The sequence below is a fragment of the Pyxicephalus adspersus genome, chromosome 3 (assembly GCF_032062135.1).
Source record: "Pyxicephalus adspersus chromosome 3, UCB_Pads_2.0, whole genome shotgun sequence".
NCBI lineage: Eukaryota > Metazoa > Chordata > Amphibia > Anura > Pyxicephalidae > Pyxicephalus > Pyxicephalus adspersus.
The window spans coordinates 17097617-17116162 of record NC_092860.1 but is presented as its reverse complement, the minus strand read 5'-3'; the positions used below and the strand labels follow the sequence as shown (position 1 = coordinate 17116162).

Sequence of the window (18546 nt, the reverse complement as noted above, 5' to 3'; positions counted from 1 at the left end):
GTTGAGTTTAAATGACAAAACGTTGTTATTTTGAAGCATATAATCCCTTTATTATGTAAATAAAATTGCTCATCATTGTGTATGACCACCATGGAGAATTATTAATATGCAGCATTGTGGTCAGTGTACAAAGCAGAAGAAAAGTTGCAGCTGTTGCCATGGTGACAGGCTATCATTTGCAGAACAGAATCTTGGGAAATATAGAACTGTAATAAGGCCTCTGCCACTACCAAGATGGCTGCCGCCAAAGGACATTGTAGGTGACAGAGGGTGGGCATTACCATACGAAGACCCCTATAGGAGGAAGAAAAAGACCTCTTACTGTACCTCAGCTAAGCCCCGCCCAACCTGGTAGGGAAACGAGCTTAAAAACCGAGCTAAGAACAGCGGTGCCCGTATCACGTGACTGAATTTGGTTGCTAGGCAGGAGCGGCTTGTGGTTACCAGCGCCCATAATGCAACGGGACAGCGCCGGGAGAAAGATGGGGGTCACCAAACAGGTAATTACGACTGTGGGCTGTCAGCAGACCCTGATTTACCGAAGAGGGAGGGAGCAGCCGGAACGGCTTTAGTTTGATTTCTGTAAAAATATTTGGAAGCAGGCAGTGTGGGAAACTTTTAAACACAAACAGAGAGACTTCTCATAGCAACCAAAGTCATATTTTGTGTTCTGTGGCCCCTGTATAGGTTGTCACGTGGGCTCCAGGGGCCCCTTGTCAGTGGAAGAAGCATGCAGGAGACACTTCTACTCAAAATAGGTCCCTGGGTGAATATATATTGGGGGCCAAAATAAACAAAATACCAGAACCCCTGGTATTTGGGGCCCCAGAGATGGTGGGGACTGTTGTATCCCTCTGTCACTGGATGTGAATGATGGTGAATCTCCCTGCCATTCCCAAAGCAGAGATTCCATAGAGATCAGCAGACGGACTTTTATCAATCCTGGCTCTGATGATTTGTCACCATTGTCAAGATCGCACTCGTAACATCAGCCACGTCATTTTATAGATCCTTTTATTAGTGCAAACTTTTATTATTGGTATTATTGTTATTATTATTATTAATAAACAGGATTTACTTAGCGCCAACATATTACACAGTGCTGTACATTAAAAATGGGGTTGCAAAAGACAGATGAATACAGAGAGTGACACAGGAGGAGGAGAGGACCCTGCCCCGAAGAGCTTACAATCTAGGAGGTGGGGGACACCAACTTGCTGGGCACACCATTACTAAGAGAACACTTGTACACATCTATGGTGTTCCACACTGGTGGGCTGCGGTTCTGGCAGGTGCACCCCCCAGTGGGGTCAGGAGAAGGACTCCGTTTGGGGGCCTCGCACCGGCCAGAGCAGCAGACCATGTCTATTGTATAGATCGCAGGCTCGGTATCTCTGGACACAACCAGCCCACTACCCCATTGCAGGCTCAGACCTGCCATAGGAGAGCGGGTGGGTTCTGGCATCATGACTTCACTCTGGGGGAAGTTCCTTCCCCTTTGAGTGACACACAGCTTCCGGCGCATGCGCAGTCCGGATTCCATGAAGATAGTGGTCCGCGAGCTCTAAAAGGTTAGGACCACTGCTCCAGTACATTTCACTGACACATACATTTCCATGCAAAGCATATATCTGTGAAAATTTCTCAAATCATACACAAAATGAGCTCAGCAAATCCTGTGCTGTCTCAGCTTCTCTCTCCTTTCCAGCGCTCAGTATTCCATCCAGGGCCCCCATCTTCTTCCAGGTTCTTCCTCACGACGCCCAATCTCACACTGACCAGGTGCCTGATTAGGTGACCTGTCTTCTCTAAATGTGAAAAAAAAAGCTGTGCATGAGTGAGATCTCTTGGAAGCCCCTTGATGGCGCATGCCCAGTAGTAGGAGCAGCCCGCAATTTTCTGGAATATGTGATGCAAGCAGCATTGAAGGCCTAAGTGAAGGGGACCTCCTCAAAAAAGTTAAAAAAAAAGATACTTTTTTTCCAAATTATGTAAAAGGAATGGTCAACCTTTTACATAATGTGAAAAATGTGGTAAAAGATCTGCTTTAGTACAGCACATGGGATGGTGCACTGGGTTGGCATTCATTGTTAGTGGCACTCCAGATGCCCCTTGAAATGCCCTATACAACCATGTGTTGTCGTGTGGGGGTTTTGAAAAATACATTATACAGTCATGGAGAGGTTGCCAGAATGCTGCCTCAGATCAGCAGTGATGATAAACAATAACTGATGACTGTAATCATATATCTTTTTAGGAAAATTGTTTATTGTTATAAATAATAATAAACAGGATTTATATAGCGCCAACATATTACACAGCGCTGTACATTAAATATGGGTTGCAAATGACAGACAGATACAGACAGTGACACAGGAGGAGAGGATCCTGCCTTCACTACCTCCCTCACTACCTCCCATCACTCCATATCCCCCCTCATATAGCACACAATATGAGGGGGGATATGGAGTGATGGGAGGTAGTGAAGGTTTAAAAGACAGAAGAAGATGGGGTAGAAATGGGTTTTGAGCACTCTTTTAAATGAGCAGAAAGTAGGAGCAAGCCGAATAGGACGAGGAACACCATTCCAGAGAGTCGGGGCAGCTCTAGAAAGTCTTGGAGCCATGCGTGTGATGAGGTTATGAGTGAGGAAGTCATTAGTAAGTCATTGGAGGAGTGAAGAGAGGGGCTGGGGATGTATTATACACAGTATGTCCCAGGGCTGTCAGGTTTGCCTCTTGGATTACACACAGAGTATATATTGGTGTGGGTACATTGGAGGGGCTTCCCAGCTGTCATAATGCCGGATAGACCTGGAAGGTGGCAGACCTGCATATTGCAAGGTGAGTACCTGAATCCCTTGTGCACCTTACCTGTGTCTTGTCACATGGACAAGGACAGGGGATAGATAGAGAGGTTTGCAGCTTCCTTGGATGACCTATCACATGCAGTAAGCACAGCCCGGTAAATCCTCTTTCTCGTAACCATTTAGTTACAGAGCAGACCCTGTCCCCAAAAACCAGACTTGATTATATATGAACAGTTTTTAAATATTTGCTCCTGAAAGAGAGGAGGGTCAGCTCTTGGAGTCCGGGTCCTTTCCAAGAACAGAAGAGTGAAAGATGCATGAACAAGAGCTGTACACACAGCGGCATTCTTCTGTATGGAGAGGGGAGGGGAAGGAACGCGCAAGCGGCACCCCGCTGTACACTCTCCTTCACTTGCATTGTGATCGTTCGTGGATCTGCCAGGACGGATCCACCACGTTGGATGAGATCTGCACACATGTCAGATTCTCGCCTTATACTAGCCCTGAGGCGATAATCGGATGAGAATCATCTGACGTGTGTAAGTTACCTTAGTCTCCGTATTTGATGGCTAGAAACAAACTCTTCTTTATATGTATTTTACCCACGTGTGTCTGTTTGGAGTTTCTTTTACAATGTAAACAAATACACATAATACTTGTCACTTTGGAAATGATTGTGAGTAAATAACTTTTCCAGTTGTCCATCGCTTCTTTTACTTCTCATCTTATTTGTTTGTTCAAGGTTCCAGCTGATACTGAAAACAGAAATGTTATTTTATTCAATGTGTCAAAGAATGAGGCTGGAGGCTACAAATCTTTCCAGAAAAGACTGCGGAGCACTTGGAAAATACAAAGGTAACAGCTTCAGTCTAAAAGCCATCACTACACTAAATAAAGTGTATGTGTACCCTGAACTCCTTTTTTTGCTTTTTTTGTCTGGTAAATGTACCACTGAAAGTATTTTGTTATCTGTTAGAGAAGTGAAAAAAGTACATGTCTATCCTGCAAAAAGTCCAGTGAGTTTATAAGTTACGGTGTTGTCTTCAGTGTCAAATGTTGTCAGCATGCCCCCGTCCATCTGTACAGGACACCTCCTCCCTATGGAGACGGAGATGTTTCGTAGTCATACCTGTCCTAGGTGTGCACAAGTGTGTCCTAAGCTGCAACAATTTGTAATACAAGATGTTTTGACTGGCCACAGCCATTGTGACAAACAAAGCACCCACACAGTCTTAGTGGCCCACTTATATACTACTGTGTTTCAGCGGGCAGTAGGAATGTACAGAAGGTTGTAACTGCTGGAGAAGCTTCATCATTCTTGGGAACTGCCAAAGCTTTGCTAATTAAAACAAAAGCTGGCTTTTCACTGTAATTGGTAGGCTTTGGCATCATGGAGTTATCTGGCTGTCATGCTTGAGGAACATCAAAATTATTAAACAGGATTTTTATAGCGCCAACATATTACGCAGCGCTGTGCATTAAATATGGGGTGCAAATGACAGACAGTTACGAACGGTTACACAGAAGTGGAAGAGGACCCTGCCCCGAGGAGCATGCAATCTAGGAGGTGGGAGAAGTACTACAAAATACATAACAAGATGTGGGAGATAAAAAGGGAAATGATGAGGGTAGGACTTATCTATTCATTATAACCTTTTCTTGGGCTTATTTATTAATAAAACCCTTTCTTGAGCAGATCATTGGGTGATTGTCTCTTCTAAACTTTCAATTGTTGATCAAAGTTGCATGTACTTTCCTACACAGAGGATCTGTCAAGTTTGGTAAGCAATACATGACATGAGATAACAACCCGAACAGAACGGTCTCATATGGTATGTTAAGAGACTGAATAGGGATGTAACCTCAAAGTAACCTTAGAGCTCAGGGATAGTCAGCATGTTTTATTCGGAGGGTTAAGACTTGATGAAAAATGATAGTAAAGCATTCATGTTCATTTCTACCTTCTTTTTATTCACTCCAGTCTTAAAGATGACATTACCGCAGAGAAACTAATGGGGGCAAAGCTCTGGATAACCACAGGCCCCAGGGAGAAGTTCTCAGCCGCCGAGGTAAGTCCACTATTTCCTATGTGGAGGGGCAGCTCTCTATTGTGCAGGGATTTTCTTGTAAAAGGAACATGTCATTGTGGTACTTATCTGCCTGAACTTTGACCAATTTTTATAAGTCTGAACCGTGATATTATTTCCAGTAAAACAGAACAGGAACTTACTTTCTTTGAATTGGTAGTATGGAGTAGTGAGAGGTCATAAAAAAAGGCATAATGACAGATTACTTTAAAAATGTCAACAGTTCTGACTAATTTCCAACTTTTTTTTCCAATTCCCTAAAGAAAAAGCTTTTGCAGAGCCTACACTGACATTTTTTTGTTAAATGGCCATGATGCCTTTGAAAATCTTTATGGGCGTTTACACAAGAGTTTCAAGACATTTTAAAGCAGATGTTTAAAATCCTAAAAATGTTAAATAAACTCATTGATGAGAGTTTTAAAGCAGCAGTTTTAAAGGCAAATATGCAAAGATTAGTTAATGTCAGCCTTTAGAAATGCCTGTAAATGCCCTTAATGGTTTAAATGGAAGTATTTTTTCACTTTTAGAAGGGTTTAAAACATTTAAAATGCTACAAAGTGCATTTTATTCAATGCTTCAAAACTTGCTGCCTAAGTTCTGCTGTGAACTGGCAAAATGGAATGAATAGGAATTTCAAACATGGGCATTTTAATGCTGGGGAAACTGAAAAGTTTAGATTTATCCTTAATAAGTTCTAGATGCAACTAAAATCTGCACTCCAAACACATATAAAAATATATGTTAAATGTAATATATGGAGCATGCTCAAAGGTGGAGAATATTGAGGGATGACCTCCTCAGGTTGCTGCTGTCCTTTCGACAGTCTAAGGCTGTGTACACACGTTCAGTAATTGTCGTTGGAAAGGAACTTTAACATCATACTTTTTAGTGGACAACAACACATTTCAATGTTTATGCTATTTTTAGATTTTTGCTAACTTTTAATTTTCTTCCCGCAGTTTGAAGCACTGAAGCAATACCTGGAGAAAGGAGGCTGCATTCTAGTGATGCTGGGAGAGGGAGGAGAGTCCAAATACGACACCAATGTGAACTTTCTGTTGGAGGAGTATGGTATCATGGTAAACACAGGTAAGGACCTGTTCAAACACTAAACATAAAACCCAACAAAAGCCTGTCCCCTGCCAGCTTAGGCCTGATTTATTAAAGTTGTCCAAGTCTGGAGAAGATAAATTATCATGATTTACAATGAATCGAGTCATTTTTTTTTTTTTTTTTAAATTTCTTCATCAAGCAAACAAGGCAAAGCACATAAAAATGAGCGAGAGACAGTAACATCCTGACCGATGTTCTAAATCTTCCATTTTGATTTTATTGTCTATGTCCTAATTAGAGGAATTTTCGCTCATATACTGTTCTGTGTGACTTCTACCAGACAAAGGATGAGAGGGGAATTCTCCAATAGGTACTCAGATGGCAATAATGATCTGGTAGAGTTTCTAACCCTTCTCCATGACATCCAGAACAAGACAAGAACTTCTACTTGTAGTAGGGCTAAATTTATTACCTTTAGTATTGCACAGTACAATCTCCTCTCTGCATTGAAATTTCTGACTCTATAAGCTTCTCGCAGTTTGCAGCTGCAGGGCATTAGAGCCCACATCATGTCATGACTGGAGAATGTCAAGCATCATCCAGCCCTCATTGTCCTTGATGCACGCATTTAATCTTTAAGTTTTAGCTCCATCAGTCATAGAGGCTCAGCCTCACATATGGGTGACAGGCAAATAATGCATAACCCAATTCCCAAGAGCCAGCCCTCTGTTCATCAGGACTAATGCCTTTTGAGGGGGGGACTGGGGCAAGTGGCTGCGAACTATGTAGATCAACCTGTTGACCCCTCCTAACAACCACAAACTGCTGCCTGGTCCAAATCATGACATGAAAATGTTCTGTTTTAAGAATTTAGTTGTTTATAAGGGGGGAAATGATGGACCAGGAAAGGCACAATATATCCAAATAAACTTCAGTTTTACCACCAAATATACCTGTTATCCATTAGTATATATCAGAAGTGTTGTTTGGCTCTGGAAAGCTCTGATTGTGAGGCTTTGCTTGACTTAAGCTTGAACTAATGTTTCTTTTTTTTTTTTTTTTTTAATTAAAGACGCAGTTGTAAGAAACGTTTACTACAAATATTTTCACCCTAAGGAGGCACTCATCTCCAATGGAGTGTTAAATAGGTAGGTTTGACTGAAAACACACTTGTAATAGTAATAATGCTTGTTGGCTGATTAAAGAAATTAATGAATAACTGATGTTTTTCAATCATGAGTTCATGCTTAATTTCCTTTATTTTGATCTTTGGCCTCATCATTTATTTAGAAGGTGTGACCACTATTTTATGATATTGTAAACACGAAAGCCTCTGTAATATTGAGATGTTTTGTAGTTCAGCAGTGGAGAACTCGTGCAGGGCTAGGAGCGGGAATCTATGGTTCAATTTACCAAAAAGTATGTGTCCCCGCAATTAAGAATAAAATATTGAATGCATGTATTGTGGATGTAAAAATCCAGTGTCCTATTATGTCTGGATCATGGTAAACTGGTAAAACAAAATTATAGTTGTTAAAGCCTTAGCAGGTCATGCAAAGGAAAGCAGCTGTAGTATATAGGTTTATATCATGTTGTTGATGAATTTTGTGGCACTGTATGAGCCAATAATTGACTAATAGTCATGTGACCCTCTGATTGGATAGAGTGGGGTTAATTGTAGGCTAGAAATACCATAGTATGGAGTGCTGACAGTGATTCCTCTGAAGACACCTGCAGAGGTTTCAGCTTTTTTTCCCTCTTCCTTGCCTTGTCCTGGTAGAAAATGGGCACCCTGGGGAAAACGTCATGCTGTCTTGCTATTAATTATTGCAAGCATCAAAAAATAAGGTAAATATTAACATTTGATTAACTGCACTCTGATGTTGGACCCTGCCCCGAAGAGCTTACAATCTAGTAGGTGCGGGAATGTAACACACAATAGGAGGGGGGGGATATGTAGTGGTGGGAAGTAGTGAGGGTTTAGCAGACAGATGAAGATGGGTAGGCAAGTTTGAAAAAATGGGTTTTGAGTGCTCTTTTAAATGAGCAGAAAGTAGGAGCAAGTAGGAGCAATAGGACGAGGAAGACCATTCCAGAGAGTTGGAGCAGCTCTAGAGAAGTCTTGTAACCTTGCATGTGATGAGGTTATGAGTGAGGAAGTCATTAGTAGATCACTGGAGGAGCGGAGAGAGCGGCAGGGGGAGTATTTTTTAACCATGTCAGAAATGTAAGTGGGACAATAACTGTGTAGGGATTTGAAGGCAAAGCACGTATGGCGTTTACCCACTCACCCTTGAAACTACATAAAGGGAATGGTTAATTGCTATGAAGAATGTCCAGTTTGACTGACAGGCTGTTTTCCATCTTCATTTTGAATAATAGCACCAGATAGAAGAAATCAGCAGGAGATGTAAACACGACATAACAGTAATTCATTATCAGGGATGCCTGTAAATCAGTTCACAATGTATTGCTTTTACACATATAAATCCACTGTATTGCATTCAGTAGAGTTATTTTGTATGGAATGCAATAGAAATGGATTTTGAATTTCCCGCCCCACCGGCAACATACACATGCATCGGCATTACCCCGGGGAACTCCCCGGTGACTCATCGGATGCAGAAGCCGACCGAAAGAAGAGAGGTAAGGCTCTATTTACTATTACCTCCCATAGCATTACCTACCCCGAGTGTGACTCAGGGTTACCGCTTTTAGCAACTTTTTTCTACCCCGAGTCATACTCAGGGTTACCTCTAGGGAGGTTAAACAAATGCTAAAGAGATAGAAATAATTGAAGCAAGGTATTGACTTGTCCATGTCAATGTAACATTTATATTTTTGCATGAACAGTTTTTATTGGAAAAGAACAATGATCTTAGTGTGAAACAAACTAAAACTGAATGTTTAGGTACTTAAACTCCATCTAGACAGTGTTTAACTTCTGATTGGACCCAGGATTTCCAGGCAAACTTCCAAATCCAGGATGGAAGCACCTATAGATTTACTTTTTTGGGTAAACCATAGCATACCATCACCTGTAGTTATTAATAAAAGAGGTTTTTGGTTTTGTACTGCTGATTACTAGGTCACCTCTCTACTTTTACTGTTCTGTAAAGTCGGTAACATCTGGGACTGCTGATGCCTTTTTTTTTTTTTTTTTTTTTAATCAAAACTAGAAAAACAGTAGAATAATAGCCACAACCTTAATAGGATCTGAGATGGAACTTGTTTTTGTTTAATTTAATCTAGCTGATGTTTTATGTCATTATATCCTCAGGGAAATAAGCAGAGCGGCTGGAAAGAGCATGTTTACAGTAATGGATGATGAGAGTGGAGGCAATAACACACAGTAAGTAAGGCAGTACAAAAAACTTTTTACTAGCCTACCAGGCATCCACTAGTGCCCAGCAGTGTATATTCTGCAAATTTTGTGCTTGTCCGACAGATCCGCTCATTTTTTCTGATTGGTAAGTGATTGGTTGGGAGCCTTTAAACACTTTTCTTGAATAGTAAGCATTTGAAATACTGATCAAACCTGATTAGTCATTACGCACAACATAACTGGGTACGTTCTATTCATAAATATCAACACATCCGATCAATCTTGTTCAGTAATTTGTCTCTCACTATCAGCTTTGATATTTTTTTTTCTGTTGGCAAATGTGCGCCTCGTTCAACTGGGAAAGTGTATGTGGGGGAATAGGTGGTGATCAGGAAAGTGGTCAGTTTTGGGGTTTTTGCTGGATCTCACATGAATGCCGCTGCAAAGGTCAGAGTGCTAGCCACTGGACCAACCATGCTGTGCCATCTATCACCAGCTCCTTGTATCAACGTCAACAATACATGTCTGCCGTTTACAGACTTTTGACTCTCAGCTGTTAAATGGCCATAGCTCCTGCTTGGCACTATTTCTTCTATAAAGCGAGGGTGAGGAGCAAATAGTCCCTCTTCTTCCTGTAATTTCAATTCAGTCAAGCTGTTCGATGACTTTTGCATGGGATTATCCATATATAGCTGTACTATGTTTTGGCTACAGAAATGTGTTTTGCTTTTATTTTTTATTTTATTTTTCCCTTTATGTGTTTGTAATGTTTACTTTCCTTCACATTAATATACCTTCTCTTTATCAGAGCTCTGACATATGTGTATCCATTTGGTGCCACACTTAATGTCATAAAGCCTGCAGTGGCTATTCTGTCTACAGGATCAGTATGCTTTCCTCTGAACAGACCCATCATGGCTTTCTACCAGTCAAAGGTAACTAATAAGAGAATGTTTTTGCCCAGAAGCAAGAGCATAGCATGTCTTCTGTGTAATAGTGTCATTAAAAGCTAATATTGTTGCTCACTGAACTGCTGATGTCAATCAAACAGCCTTGGTTTTAGGTGTTGGTGTGTGGGGGGATCTTCAGGGTTTGATTTAAAATTACTGTTCTGTTTGGAAGTCAACATACAACACAAGTACAACATTGTAACAGGTTTACTTTACTCTGTCTAGTATTGTCCACAGATTACTTGTCCCCTGGGTTTCACTTTGCAATACTAGCAGTTAATTTGTGATATTACAAGAGGTGGTCAGAGTTGAAAGGCGTGCCTTAAATGACAGGCCTCTGATTGCATTGTCCAAGAACTAAAATATCTCCTAAAAAACAGATTTTGTAATACCTAAAAACCTAGCACCATATTTTATTACCAAAAATAACAAATGTGCACCCAGTTATGGGATGTTCTTCTACATATGTTTTTTGTTTATGGCCATTAAGGTGGTTGGTACGGTCTTGGAGATATGCACACACATAAATAGCTTACCTATATGAAGCAACCTTTTTTTTTGTTTGTTTGTTTTTTAATACTGAATAGCAGTGTTCAACCCAGAATGTTTTAAAGCTGGGTGGGAAAAAATTGTAGGTGGGTGAGCCAAAAACAGCCGGGTGGTTACTGAAAAGCGCCCGGCTGAAAGGGGCTGGGGTGAACACTGAATACTGGTTATTGATAGTAAAGGCATACCAGTAAAAGTACCACATATTTCCTTTTGGTCCTTTGTAACTCGGTTTGATAGGTTTAAACAGAAACCTGTGGAATAAAGACTGATTTGACTACTGCAATGTGCAACAGAAACTAGAAGGCTAGGCAAATTAAAATTACCGTAGGTTTCTTTTCTGGTACCAGAGGCCATAAAACAGATTGTGAAAAAAAGTGGTCTAATAGACTCCTTAGTCGTTATCGATAGATGTACATAGTATAAATACCTGTAAATAAATGGCTTTGCTGAGGTTCAGTGTTGTTACAAACTGACAAGACAAATAGGTATGGGCCTAATATGTATTATCTTTTGGTGGGAAAGTACTGTATTCCAGTAAGGATTTTGCATAATTGTACTTCCCAGGGTGACAATAGGACCTCTTGACAGTTGAAAACAATAACTGACAACTAGGAGTGACAGTTTATGTTATTAGCTAAACTTATATTCAGGTCCCGACTTTTCTATCTAAATGCTGACCATCAAAAACTGAATGTGTTCTGTTCTTAGATGAATACTTTTCTTCAGTTGCTGACTCTGAAGAAGTAACAGTTATTTCTTTTTTTTTTTTTAACTTACAGGAACATGGGGGTAAACTGGCTGTAGTGGGATCCTGCCACATGTTCAATGATCAGTATCTGGACAAAGAAGAAAATGGAAAGATTCTGGTACATTTTTCTTCTCTCTACACATAAATCAGTTCTTGTTCTAATCTGAAGTAGAACTTTAGAAATAAATAACAAAAGCTGGACCTGTGAATTCCTTGGATACAAAGCCAGCTGTGGTGCCTATACACGTTTAAAGGACACTTTTTTAAAGGACAAGTTTCCCTTTTTGTCAAAGCAGACCTTACGTGTAGAGCTGACCTTTCTTAATGGTAATATAAACAGCCCCTGAAAGTGCTGTATTGTAATTATTCAATAAGAAATACACTAAAATTGGACAAATTATTAGGTCTGCCTACAATTAACACATTGGACTTGGTTTATTAAAGCTCTCCAAGGCTATAGAGGATACACTTTCATCAGTGAAGCTGGGTGATCCAGCAAACCTGCAATGGATTTCCAAAAAAGTCATTTGCTATTTGTTAGCAAATGTTTTCAATCCTTGACCAGATCCACTCCAGGTTTGCTGGATCCACCCAGCTACACTGATGAAAGTGTATCCTCTATAGCCCTGGAGAGCTTTAATAAATCAGGTCCTATGTAACCATGTTCTTTTAAGCTATACCCAATATTCAGCACAATCTAGATATGATCATTATTAGTAGTGAGTTCTTCTGTGTAGTCCACACAATGTCAGAAATAAAAGGATACTCTGATTTGCTGCTAAGTCTTCATAAATAATATATAATAAATAAGGCTAATAACTGGGTTGTTTTACTTCACAATTACCTAACTTTCTTGTATTTTGGCAGGATGTTCTTATGCAATGGCTTACTACTAATGACATTCAGCTAAACCAGATTGATGCTGAAGCCCCAGAGGTAAGTATGGGGGAACTTTTCTAATGTCACCAGAATATATTGGGTAATAGAAAATGTGCAGATTGGAACTCCTGCATTGATCTGTTTCATTCATACAGATATCAGACTATACCATGCTGCCTGACACCTACAAGTTATCCCAGCGCCTGCGAGTCTGTCTGCAAGAAGGAGATGAAAATCCTCGGGATTTCACTACATTGTTTGATATGAGCATCTATCAGCTGGACACCGCACCTCTTCCCAAAGTCATCAAGTGAGACATGTGATAGCTGGGTATGAGAGTGGATGGATGGTGCTGGAACCTTGAAAGTTGTCGTTATCACACCAGAGGGATTCCACAGAAACCTTAAGCTTTGATGAAGTTTATTCCAATACTACATGTGGTAGAATAAATATGTGAAGCCAAATTCGGAGAGTATTTGGCATCATCCACCTCACCTCGCCTGGAAAAGGGATTACAGGGTCTGAATAGGGGCATAAGTAATTGTGTTGCTGCAGAACTGCAGCTTTTTATTTGCTATCCAGGTCTGAAGTGTCCTGGAAAGAATGGGTGGGCCAGGCACTCCTCCCTTTTTCCATGCCAAAAAAGGTGCAGCCTGAGGCCAGGTGGCTGAGGTGAAGAAGCTGTGTGCAGTTTATATGCTGGGAGAGCCCGGGGGTTCTCCCAAAGTTGAGGTCTGTGGAACCAGTAGAGAGAGACAGGAAGCTAGAATTTGTGTTTTGGTCCCCTGGGAAAAAGGAAAACGCCGAAGTTTGCTCATTTTTGCTGTTTTTTTGTGAATAAAATATCCTATATACATTACATGCAAATCCAATGCTGCTGTTTTTCTTCGATGCCGATTGTTTTGTAAAGATAATTAGTTTTACTCATCATACAGTTCATCTTTAAAAATTTTATGAGATTATAGTGATTGGGTTTTCTACTACTTTTTCCTCCATGCTTCTACTCGCCCTTATTGATTTGCCATCCTGTTTGCCAATCAGAAATAAGTAGAAGTGCCCCATATTTGCTTAGGGTAATCTAGTTTATTCACTATGGCTTTAAGGACTTTAAAGTACTAGAGTACACAGAACGTACGATTTGTGTGGACCTGTAAGGTTCATATGAAATGGCAGATCTTTCTTTTTAGGAGGTTTAAAAACGGTCCCCTGGGACGTTGTTATAACTTTTTTTCACAAAGGTATAATTTGACCAGGTGTCTACCCTTAAGATCTAAAGGTGTAACATACTCATTTTTTTTTTGTTTTTACTTGTTACAGAGCCTATGAACAGCTCAATGTGAAGCATGAGACTCTACAACTTATTCAACCACAGCTTGAGACTCCACTCCCTGCACTGCAGCCTGCAGTAAGTATTCCTCCAGTAACCTTCTCTGAAGTGAAATTGTACTCTAAATATTTTTCTGTTTAAAAAGCATGGCTTTTTCACCAAGCTGCTAATGCGACACACTTATGTCATTTCCAATGGAATTTCCAAGAGCTGGTGTAGAAAATACAAGGTCTGGAATATCACCAGTTCTGTTGATCCTCTATAGAACTATACAGATGATCTAAGTTTAGCAGTTGTTTCATGAGGGTCTTCCTGGGTGCTGTAAAAACTAGATATGGGAGTGGAGCCTGGCTACTATTCAAACTGAAACGCTCATAACATCTTGTGGTGAAAAGGAATTACTGCTGGGGACAGTACTGGAGAGGAAGTAAATATCCCAGGTAGAGCTGCTGCTATTGCTTAATGTTTTTTTAATTAAAAAAAAAATAGCATAGGTTTGATCTTCAAAACCATTTGTAGCAGGAGGTGGTATTGCTTAAAGTGTAACTGAAATCCCAACTTATTTTCTGGTTATTGATAAAGTAGAGAGGGTTAGAACCTATGTCGCTGCATATGCAATGTGAAAATCCCCCTTCCCTCCAGTCTTTAATGAAGACACTGCTGTAAAACACAACAGGTTACAGGCTTCCTCACTGTAATGCCAAAAAAAGTTTTTTCCCTCAGTTATGTTATGTTGATTTTGCACATTACAATCTAATTAGATGATAATACAATCCTGACTGTCCTTAACAATTATGTAATCCTAAAAAAATAAATACAGATTACATGCAGTTAGTCAGTCTACGTAGTTGTTTCCATAGCTGGAGTGACCTGCTTTAGGTTTATGTTCAACGATTGTTCTGTTTATTGATTGTTTTCTTTTTTTGCTGTTGGTAACCAGGTGTTTCCCCCATCATTTCGGGAGCTTCCTCCACCAGCTCTGGACTTGTTTGACTTGGATGAAAATTTCTCTTCTGAAAAATCCCGTCTAGCACAGATCACCAACAAATGTGAGTACTGTGTAATTTTTTTTATTCCTTATCAGCACTTTTTGTAGGAATTTTATGGGAGTTTGGTTTGTAATATTAGGCACTAAATATGCACACAATAGGCCAATATAGCTATTTGCTTCAGGCTACAGATCTGAGTGGCCCTATAGTAGGAATTAAATGATGAGGGGCTAGACTTTCAGCTAACATTTACATACATTCGAGAATAAGGAAGCTATGTATACACGTAGACAACTAGCAATAAAATGTTGTACCAAGTTTGCTCATACAAGTATCTTTCTCCATGTTGGCCTAAATTTTTTTTTCAGCTGGGTGGGGAAAAGCGGTAGATGCTTGGTCAAAAAGTGGGAAGCGCCACCCATGGCAAATTTAGGGTTCCCAGTTGTTGCAATAGAAAACCGTAAAAAATGTTGTCAGTTTTTCACTGTCCCCCTATACATTGTTCCACCATTGTTCCACCAAATTATTTTTCCGTTCACTTTGTATTATGTCTCAACTGGCCATCTCCTGTGTACTGTGATCCAACTTTTCAGTAACTACCCAAAAACAGAGCCAGTGATTACTGAAAAGCGCGCTCATCTAAAAGAGCCGGGGAGAACACTTTTTTTATTGTAAACTATCAAACCAAAACACACTGGCATTTTTAAGCCATAGTGCTCTCTACAGGCTGAAGTGTTTTTTGTTTGTAAATTAACTTCCAGCCTGCATGTGAGCAGTATGTCAAAGCTGACATGTTTGGTCACATGATTGGGAACCACTCTGGTTTATGCACACAGTGTCTGCTGACAAGAAAAAATGTAGATTAACGCTCCTTGTACAAGGGGGCTTCATGTAGGGCAACATATTATACAGACACATGGTTCCACAGAGCCCCTTTGCTGCATACCAAGCTACTAGTGCAGTTTCTCCTGATAAAGCTAGGCCTAGGCTTACTGTTTCTGCTCCATTTTCATGCACCATCATAATCTCTCTTCTTCTCCACAACTTTTTGTTGGTCATGTCTGTGTGCCCAGTAGCTTCATTGTACCTGGTAGCAGCATTGCTTTCAAGCCTTGAATAAACCAGGAGTGCACTGTTCAAGTTCTTTCACTATATAAATATAACAAATATATATTATATAACTTTTTTGCTTTCCAAAAAAACAGTTGATTACCATTCAATTACCTGTAATTATTTTTTACTTGTCTCCCTCAATGCAGGCACAGATGATGACCTTGAGTTCTATGTACGGAAGTGTGGCGATATCTTGTGTGTAACTGGAAACCTACCAAAGGAAAAACAAGATGCCAAACACATTCTGGAATACATTTTCTTTCAGGTTGTTGAATTCAGGAAGCTTAATCAGGTAAAAAAAAAAAACATAGCCAGATTAGAAAGTTATGCTTAGGGCAGTATTTGGAAGTGATTAAAAGCCTAAGTGCAGACTGGGCAAAAAATAATTGGACCTCCTAGCAGTAATTAAAAAGCGTAAAAGCATTTCCCCGCAGATTTACATGTTAAGTGTTCCAGCACTGTTGGCCTTCCAGGTAGAATGATATCCAGCATCATTCAACCCACTTCCTTTATGTCCAGGGTGTAAGGACCCAACTTTGAGCTTGGACTCACAGGAGAATCCTGCAGGAAGCTGTGGCATGTGGTGTTGCGCTGTAGCATTACGGACCTTACCATAGCTAGTTAAGAAGTCGAGAAAGAAGACCAGTGAAATAACTGGACTGAGGACACCTGGAGTCAAAGGTAAATATACAGAATAACCACGAAACCACGACTAAAAACTACCTGAATACAAGAATAAACATTGCTTTTACAATTTTACACTCGTAGCACTGTTCTCCCAAAATCCCCTTTGTTTTACCTTTCTAAAGGGAAGGGTTACTGGAGTAAGTGTGATTGTGAATGTGCCCTATGCTTAACATATTTAGGTTTTGGGGGTAGTTTTCCTATACATGCTCTACCTCCTTACCTCCTGTTACTTGCACCTCTGGGGTTTTAGTTAGCAGCGCTTGCAGTAGTTTTTAACTCAGACATGTACTAATTACAAAACAAAATTACAGGTAGATCATAGTTTTTTTATTAGCCTGACTATCTAAATTAAAAAATATTGCAAAATATGAAAGCTGCCCTTGCCAAATTCTAGAAAAATGCTAATTGCCTGGATGTAAAGCTGATCCTTTAGTTTCAGTAGTTTCTTTCACCCAAATTTGTTGGGTAATGTGTTAAGTGCCATTGATAATAAATGGCATCACAACATACAAACACATATACATGCGCTGTATGTTATAGCATGCATTGCCACAACGCAAAGATGTGAATGGGTCTGAAAACAAAAACCTTTTGTCTCAATTGCACTTTATGTAAAAACATCCAACACCTGATCTACTTTAAAGTAAAGCTGTTGTTGTGCAGACATAACATATGGTCCTTTCTTTGTCAGCCATGTCATTACCATGTCATAGCTGACACACATGATCAGGAACCTGTTGGATACAGCTGGAGCAGTGACACTGTGGACCTTACAGGACTGTGTGCTTCTAGCAGTAAAAGGAACATAGACATTTTTTTCCACACAGTACTTGGTTAATCACAGATTGTGGACAAGAAGGGGTTAATTAGGACCATACTAAGTAGTTATTGATGAACCACTCTTTGTCTAGCTGATTTATTGGTCAGATGATTAGGAAACAATCTGGTTTGTGCTGCTGATAACAGAAAATGTGGATCAACATTCTTTGTGTAAGGGGGCTTCATGCAGGGAAACATTTTATACAGACTTCAGATGGGAACCCTATGGTTCCACTGCACCACTATGCTGCATACCTGCCTATTAGTGTGGTTTCCAATGGCTCTGCATAAAGCTCTTAACAGTAAATGGTAATGTTAATTAACAAATTTTGGACAAGAATTGTGGGGTAAATAAATACATTACTAATTGCAATGCAGTTATTGACTAAACACTCTTGTCTAACAGCCATCTTTTTTTTTTTTTAGGAACATGATATGGACAGTAGTGAAACTGGATTCCAGAGCAGCTGAACAAATGATCAAAAAGAAAACCAATGAAATATTTATTCTTATTTTTATACCTTTTTATTTCCTATTGACTGATTTTTCAATTTGTAAATATTTTTGTAATGGAGGGGACTATTGCTGCAATAAAAAAATGAACTGCTTTCTGCATGGCCGGACTTCTTTATTGCATTGTCAGGAGGGGGGTAAATGGGGCACGGTGAGCGAACGGCTGAGACTCTGTATGTACTGAGCGTATTTGTTATGCTAGTCAGAAGGAAGCTGGCAGTCTGCAGCTGCACTGTGATTACATGTCATAGTGTATTAGTGTTAGACTGGGACTCCTAGTACTGTAGTATTGTGCCAGGAATAGCAGTAGTAGAATTCTTCAGGCACATAATGTTCTTATGCAAATTATCCATCCTGTGGCACCCTGGCTGCACATTGACCTTCACTGTGCTGGGCAGCTTTGTGGTCGGAGCCTCAGCTGGTACCAACGTTAATTAGGTTTTCTCAGGCAGAAATCTGCCTTGACTAATATTCCATTCTTTAGAAAAAGGGCAGTTTACAAATGAAAATATTTGTTCAGTAAGAGTTTGTAGAAAAGATTAGAAACACTCGTGTCAGAATCCAAACATAAGAATGCGCATAATAGAAATTCTAAATGTGTAAACAGTTGTATTCGCTGTCATTCATTTTTTAATGGATCTAGGCAGTGGACCACATTTGTGCCGTGTGTGTATCTGTACTACAAATAATGGCGCACG

The 18546-nt window shown here is 40.0% G+C and overlaps 1 protein-coding gene across 1 annotated transcript; it reads left to right on the top strand.

Moving 5' to 3' along the window:
* The first annotated feature begins 268 nt into the window (after positions 1-268).
* On the top strand, positions 269-17943 carry IFT52 (intraflagellar transport 52). Its single transcript, XM_072403731.1, has 14 exons — positions 269-500; positions 3552-3664; positions 4791-4878; positions 5856-5985; positions 7022-7097; positions 9230-9301; positions 10083-10209; positions 11553-11639; positions 12389-12457; positions 12556-12710; positions 13718-13805; positions 14668-14776; positions 15976-16121; positions 17762-17943. Exons 1-14 carry the CDS (start codon positions 456-458, stop codon positions 17804-17806), a joined length of 1350 nt encoding a protein of 449 aa, XP_072259832.1. The 5' UTR covers positions 269-455; the 3' UTR covers positions 17807-17943.
* The last annotated feature ends 603 nt before the right edge of the window (positions 17944-18546 follow it).

Bases quoted from the DNA above. Each gene is read 5' to 3' on its own strand.
- IFT52 (XM_072403731.1), top strand. From the start codon at position 456: ATGCAACGGGACAGCGCCGGGAGAAAGATGGGGGTCACCAAACAG. The intron at 3,665-4,790 runs GTAACAGCTTCA...TATTCACTCCAG, and splicing joins AGCACTTGGAAAATACAAAG to TCTTAAAGATGACATTACCG. The intron at 4,879-5,855 runs GTAAGTCCACTA...TTCTTCCCGCAG, and splicing joins AGAAGTTCTCAGCCGCCGAG to TTTGAAGCACTGAAGCAATA.